This window comes from Rutidosis leptorrhynchoides, chromosome 9, assembly GCF_046630445.1.
Source record: "Rutidosis leptorrhynchoides isolate AG116_Rl617_1_P2 chromosome 9, CSIRO_AGI_Rlap_v1, whole genome shotgun sequence".
NCBI lineage: Eukaryota > Viridiplantae > Streptophyta > Magnoliopsida > Asterales > Asteraceae > Rutidosis > Rutidosis leptorrhynchoides.
Window position 1 is genome coordinate 333,142,789 of NC_092341.1, and position 8,036 is coordinate 333,150,824.

General features: G+C 34.5%; 1 protein-coding gene across 1 annotated transcript; it reads left to right on the forward strand.

Annotated features, from left to right (window-relative positions):
• Positions 1 to 413: 413 nt before the first annotated feature.
• On the forward strand, positions 414 to 4,355 carry LOC139869069 (uncharacterized). The gene is made up of 3 exons (XM_071857397.1): positions 414 to 1,470; positions 2,092 to 2,520; positions 2,905 to 4,355. Exons 1-3 carry the CDS (start codon positions 414 to 416, stop codon positions 4,353 to 4,355), a joined length of 2,937 nt encoding a protein of 978 aa, XP_071713498.1.
• Positions 4,356 to 8,036: the final 3,681 nt, after the last annotated feature.

Here is an 8,036-nt window from a genome sequence, read left to right on the forward strand (position 1 = left end):
TTGATTTTATTTCTTTCTCCTTTCTGCTAATAAAGTTGTTAAGTGTTAAACTGAGAGGTCTTAATCACAGCAGGTTCCACAATCTCTCTCAACTTTGATTTTCCATATTTCATTATTATTTTAATTTTTTATTATTATTGAGTTCTCTTTTTGCTATAGCTTTAGCTTTCAAACTTTTACTTTTATCAATCTTCCTCTCTTTCTTCAAACTTGACCTTTTTAATACTCCTTACATAAAACCATCTCAAATTCCCAGAAACCCATTTTCATACTACTTGGGTAGTATTAAAAAAATACCCAAAATTATGGGATATATGCAAAACTAAGTTGTTCAATCTTGTTAGGTTTCTTTTCCAAAGTTTCTTAACAAAAAAAAAAAAAAAAAAAAAAAAAAAAAAAAAAAAAAAAAAAAGATGAGTGATAACAAAGGTGTAGACAACACCAAAAAACAACTTCAACATTCTACACCTTCACCTAAAGATAACCAACTTCAAGAAACCATATTTGAACAACCACCAACCGTCGTTGTTGCTCCGCCGCCGTTTCTATCTCCGCCACCACCATCACAGCCACCGTCCTCCCAACTTTACATATCAACAGAACCACTCAATCCCAAAAGACCTAGATACACAAGCGCAACAGGTCAATGGAAACTTCTACCATCACCTTCACAAAAACAAATTCCAAGTGTTATTTCTGCGACCGCGAAAACACTTTCGCCGTCACAAAAATCAGCCGCGGCGTCCTCGTCAGACACCGCGTCGTCACCGTCTCACTCCCCTCGCCCCTCGGTCTCCGGGCAGGAGACTAGTAAGTCGGATCAAGGGGAGCAACAATACACACAACACCAATTAAGAAAAGGAAAATATGTAAGCCCAGTTTGGAAGCCCAATGAGATGTTGTGGCTTGCTAGGGCTTGGAGGGTCCAATACCAAGGTGGTGGTGGTAGTGGTGTTGGTGTATCCGGGTCGGATCATGCATCCGATAACCGGATTGACGCACCAGCACCAATACCACCTTCACAAATACAAGGAAGAGGTAAAACAAGAGCTGAAAAAGACAAAGAAGTTGCGATATTTTTGCAACAAAATGGGGTGAACCGTGATGCGAAAACAGCGGGTACTAAATGGGATAACATGTTGGGTGAATTTAGGAAAGTTTATGAGTGGGAAAGGGGTGGTGAAAGAGAGCAAATTGGTAAAAGTTATTTTAGATTATCACCGTATGAAAGAAAGTTACATAGATTACCTGCTTCTTTTGATGAAGAAGTGTTTGAAGAATTGGCACAATTTATGGGGTCTCGAATGCGGACCCCACAAAATAGTATTTGCAGAGCCACGTATCCGTTTCAGTTGACTTCTACAACCGGTGGTGATCAAGATTCTCGGTTGCCGGTTGTTGTGGATACGAAGTCTAATTTTCCGCTTCCGACGTCGTTTAGAGACGATGACCTTCCTTTCTCATCTTCCGGTACAATTTTTGCATGATTTTATGCGTCATTAACTTAATTGTTGGAACGTTTGAACTTGCCTTAATTACCTATGAATAATAAATTAATAATTATCTAGCTTTAACTTGTATTCGGTTATAACATGTTACATGTTGCATCGAAATAATGATGTATTGGCTAATGGTTAGGGGCGTTATATTTGTTTTAAGTTCAAACTTCACCAGTGGCCAACTTAACTAAGTATGAAATGGTAACATTATAACTCAATTAAAGTACGTTCAATTAAAGTACGTACATCTGAGTGAAAAATGTTGTGCACCTCAAGTGGTCTGAACATGAAAACTCTTATATGTTTATAACATACTCCGTATGTTGTAACGAAATGCAAATACTGATATATGTTACATTGAAATAATGTTATATTGTCCAATAATGGCTGGGACGTTGTATTTTGTAGTGGCCATTGGTGGCATTATAACTCTATTGAATCGTGTATATCTGAGTAAAAATATTGTCCACCTTAATAGGCTGAACATGAAAATTCTAATCTGTTTACTACTTATGTTGTATCGTAATAGAAATACAAATACAAATACAATACAAATGGTGATTATAATGAAATTGTTTATTTGTGATTATAGGAAGGGGTGGGAGACATATAATGATGGGTGGTAGTGGTTATGGTCATGGTGTAAGAGGAAGTTTATTAGGGATAGATAGTGCAATGGAGGTAGGAGAAGGAGTTGGTCAATATGAAACATCATCAACAACAACAACAAAAACATTTACAGATTTAAGAAGAATTGGTAAAGTAAGAATGGTATGGGAAGAATTGGTGAGTTTATGGGCTGAAGAAGGTGAACATCATAGAGGTAGAATTAAGGTTCAAGGTACAAGTTTTTTAAATGCGGATGAACTTACATTCTTGGATGATGCAATGGTTGCTTGTAGATTGGAAGCATATGAAGACGTAAATTCTCCACTAAAGGGTTTTTCTGTTGATAGATTTCTTCCTGGCCAACAAGTCAAAGTGTTTGGCAGAAGAAAGTCAACTCATCCTCACACTACAGGTATAATTAACTAGACATTATTAATTAATTACTTCAGTATTTAATATTCACATTCTGGTATTAATTAACATTAAAGTTACTAGCTTTTTTAGTCCATACATCAATATTTATTTCTATCCCCAGGTCTGGTTAATGAAAGAACACAAGGCCCTTGTTTAGAGCCATCAATTAGATGTAAGAAAATAATTCAGCACAAAGCTTCATGTTTTCTGTCACAAGTTTAATTTATACCTTTTTAATTAATGTCGATCCTTAAATCTTCAATAATGGAGTATATGAGAATTGTGAAACAAAATTAATACTACTGTTTAATTTGTTGTCACACTTTTTAGTAAAATGGCATGAAGTCAATTTATAACTATTGTACTTTTTTTTTTTTAACAGCTATGCCACCGATGGAATTTCAAGATCCGACCGAGTATTACTTGGGTTGTCTTCGTGTACCGCCACCATCGCTACCGAGTTTAATCGATCTGCCATGGTACTTGCAAGAACCGCCCTCAGAAGAGTTACGTTTTCCGATTCGAAAAGATTTGTATCGAGATCTTCCTCAAGGAAAAGAACTTTTCTTTACCACGTCTTCTGAGCCCTTAGATTGTCGATCAATCGCGTTTGAGATTTTATCCCCGATTGCCCGGTCAAACCCTACTCTTACCACCACTGTAAGAGAGTCATTCATAGGTCTTTGGGATGATTGCATCAATCAGGTTATATCAAAATTTAGTAATCTTGATATGGTCTTTGTTCGAAAACCATCTAGTTTGAACCCGAATAGTGGGATACAAGATCAATGGCCGAATGTGACGGGATTCGTGCGTAATTTTTGCTTGTGGAGAGGGGAAGAAACCAATATGTTAAGGGAAGATAATAATCTCGACCCGTCTTCGTTATTGGTACAGAAATTGTTATGGAGTTATTCGGATCTTCCTTACATTTTAGGTTACTATGCGGTTGGCTATATTGTCACATTTTGTGCATTGAGTCGAACACATGATAGGTTCATAAGAACTGATCTCCACACCGTTGACTTGTCAACGCCTGCAGACCGAGTCAAAGCGTTGGTTCCTTGTTGGCGTATTGCGGGTTTATTGTCACTATTAGCGGATCGTTGTGCTAATGTTCAACAGATCAACAAGGCATTTCCGTATAGTGATTTTGAAATGCTCGATTTAGGTAACGGTAACATAATTGAACTAACACCGAATTTCATGACAAGATTTTATTCAAGCAAACGAAAATGGACTACGGTTAAAGAAATATACGATTTCCTCGATCATCGGATCCCACATTCGGAATACATTTGTCAATCTTCAGAAAAAGATTTAAGTTTGAGTTTCAAGCCAAGAGGTTGCAAGTTAAAGCTCTCTAATTTCGAGCAGTTAGTAGAAGCGTTAAAACACGTAACAAAAGCGTTAGTCGCGTTACACGACTTATCGTTCATGCACCGCGACTTAGGTTGGGATAAAGTGATGCGAAGAAGCGATAGAGAGAACGAGTGGTTTGTGATCGGGTTCGGCGAAGCAGCTAGTGCACCGCAAATTTATCCGCCCCAGCAGGACTCTGCAAGGGCGGAATCAGGGGTCTCGCCGACATCGGCGGGAAATAGACACGCGCCCGAAATGAAAGGGCGCGGTATGCATGGAGTGAAAGTGGACGTATGGGGTGTGGGCCATATGTTGAAAACATGTGGATTAGTGGGGTTGCCAAAAGCGTTAAGAGAGTTGCAAACAAGATGTTTGGATCAGAATCCAGAACAACGGCCAACGGCGGCGGACTGTTATCACCACTTGCTTCAGTTACAGGCATCAATGTCAGCCGCCGCCGGTGATTATTGAAGTGGGTAATAATTTTGACAGCACATTTTACGTAAAAGTGTACTTAAATTAACGCATGCACTGATGAATTGAATATTTTAGAGGGGGGGAGTAGTGAGACAGGTGATCTGAGGCTAAAAACACGACAACAAAAAGGCCTGCCTGCATGGGAGTGTTTTAGAGTGCAGTACATAGGCCACAGGAGGTTAGGGTTTTCTAGTGGGTATTTTGGGTATTTAATTAATTTCATATGCTTTATGAATTATTGAACTTTTTATTCTATTATTATAGCTTCTACTTAATTAATTAATTGTACTTGTTTCTCAATTGGACGCAGTGATCAATTACTGTAATTTTTGCAAGTGCATTTTTTCTCGCATATGTTGTGACTTCAAAATAAAAAATGTTAAATTTGATCTATAGAAAGTAGCTACCGAGTAATATTTGATGTAGTCGATCAATCTGAAAATTAAAACGTACAATTGTCAAGAAAATAAAAGAAAATTCTACCAAATTAACTATCGAGTAATATTTGACCCTTCGTTGTAGTGTGTTCAGTGATGAAGCTTGAACTTGTTTATTGGGGAAGCACATATCATTGATCATTAGCTTATGGCTCAAAGTTTTAAAAGGAGCCAAAATTTTGAATACCACATATATTATTCTTTCAATTATCAAATGAAAAAATAATTCTTAAACGAATTTGCATAGTTAAAAGAAAAGTTGAAGACTAACTAAACTTTTTTTTTTTTTTTAAATCAATATTCTTATATATAGATATAAACAATAATGTACAAGGATAATCTAAAGTTGAAGACTAACTCAAAGATTAGGAAGAAAAAAATAATATGTGCAAATCTCATTAATTAATGATGTATTAAGTTCTAACTAATGTACACATCTTTAATAATCATTTAAATTTAATTATAAGTGTAACGAATTGACGTTAATAATTATCGATAATGATATGTTAGAAAAGAATTGATTAGAAAGAGTTTCAACAACATTGGTATCGAAAAAGGCTAGGATTTACGCTAATAACTATATTATTTTTTAATAGCGTATTAATGTATATCATATTTTTGATATATCAACACCCTTTGTAATTTACGCTTATTTAATCCGGATTATGATCATCGTCAGTAACATAATTGGTCATGTTATTTTTATATGAGATATATGATTTATAAATAAAATAAACTACGCGATGCGGGACTTTTTGAAAAAAAATTGTATAACAAAGTTTTACATTTTACTAGCTTATTTACATTCCCTTGATCAACAACGAAAATTATATAAAAAAAAAAAAAAAAAAAAAAAACCTTAGTCAAAAGAAATTCATAAAATAAATATTAAGGATTAAAAAATACAATACACACACATATCTGTTTGTAATGCAAATTCGAACATGACCTAAAGCATATCCACGATATAAACTATCAGCCTCAAAGACTGATTCGTATAAGTTAGCTTCATTCCTTATTTCTTCAAAACATCACAAGTTTCGTAACCCATTATTACCAATTACCTCTGCATTTCTTTCAACATTAAGAGCTCCAATCACTGTACCATCTTGTGCCTTTCGAACTAAAAAGACAACACTTGAAAACATTTAAAAAACCATATTACAAATAATGATACGAAAGGTAAACACGTAATACAACACAATCATAAATAAAGAAAATGACCAACTGGTGCAACAACAACTAACCTGGGCAACTAATAAATTTAAAACTTCACAGATTGCAGGCTTCAGATTGTCGATTGAGTAGTTTAGTAAATCCCACTTACAATACAATATTATAGTAGATAATATGATGATCGATCAAAAGGATAATTTGGGGAAACAAAAACCAAAATTACAATAACAATAAATGTTTATGATACTTCTGTAAATACCTCTCCATCAAGCTATTTGTTCAGTAGATGCATTCTTGATATCCTTTAAGGATTATCTTGATATCATTTTTCGCGAGTAGTATCAATCTCATATACACATGAAAAAGCATGACCTATGCAACCAACAATTAGGTCATCATATAATTACAACACACACATTTATACATATGTTTCTTAGGTATAAATCAAAACCAAGACCTACAAAACCCAAAAAGTACACAGATTAAGTTCAAGAATACATAATTTTTGCCACTACATGGTATAAGAGTTATCTACATATATATTTAAAACAATGACACATAGTTGCTAAGTTCCAATGAAGTATGAAGTGAAATTAATTGACGTGTGAGTATGAGTCACATTCAAGACATTCATAAACCAAAATGCACACAAATAATGATTAAAAATGAATCTTTATTGTAAATAAGTGACTTAAGAGTTATCTACAAATAGATTTAAAAACATACTTTATAATTTAGAGTGAATTATGATACAAAGACTGGAAGTCTGCAAGCAATTATCATTGATAGGTACCATACAAACGTTCAACCAAAAAAAAAAAAAAAAAAAAAAAAATTTGACCCAACCATTTTGTCAAATGAATTATTATTGTATTATTAAATTAATAAATAAATATCCATTGGAAAAGGCCGACCCAAAAGCATTTGACCCATCCATTTCGTCATCTATGGCATGGGGCATATTAAAGTGACAAACATTAATTAATTAAACACATCTTACTAAAACTGATCAGTTGATTACAAATTTAAAATTAATCAATATCACATAATCGCTAAGAGCATCTAAAAACCCTTATGTACGCATAAAAGCTTAAGATAATACAGACCCACATTAGCACAGGTAACACTAACATGAGGGCTACCAATTCTTTCCTTTCTCTCTTGTATGACAATTCCACTATTGTCAATTCGTTTCTTATTATATCATGTTCTGCATTGTATATTTGAATAAGTAAATAACACATTAGCACAGATTCAGAGCAAAAAAAGCATATCTATCCTGAAACCATTTAAGAAACATACAATGTCAAGATGTTACTCCCCAATGATATCCATGGCATCAAGACTAAGTAGTGTACATGGAACAGATGGAAAGGTTATGTCAAAACTGCAAATAAAAGACTTAAAAAATTATCAGTATAGGTTCACATAGATTTGTTAGAAGAAATTCAAAACTATTGATGTTTACATTGACATGTAGCTTTTCATTATATGATCAACCCGTTTGACCTGTTTAGATTGACTCTTGTACATAAGTTATATAATGATGATGGACTCTTGTAATGATGATGGACTCTTGTAATGATCCATCCAAACGATCCATCCAGGTTTGTACTGTAAGTTACCTTCAACACTGGACATGTTTGGGTTTGGCTGATTTCAACCCACCATCACAGATTAGATCATGCTTATGTACTTAATTTTGCATATAATTGTTATGTGCAGTATCTAATACCTACCATTTTATTTATCATCGTAAGTTACCTTCAATAAGTTATAAGTGTTGGAAGCTTCAACGAGCCCAACACACCCACTATAGAGGACCTAGACTATACTAGACTCACTACACCAACACTTTGACGTTGGGTAGCCTTTAATTTTATAAATCCTTAGTGCACAATGTACTTAGGCGACAGTGTCGACCATATATCTTTAGGCGGTATAACCGACAATGTATTACTTAGGCGGCAGAGCCGACCATATAATAAGAACAACAAAAGTGCACTAAGAACTTAAACACAAACTAAGGCTTGATCGGGAAACTTAACAAAAACACTTATAT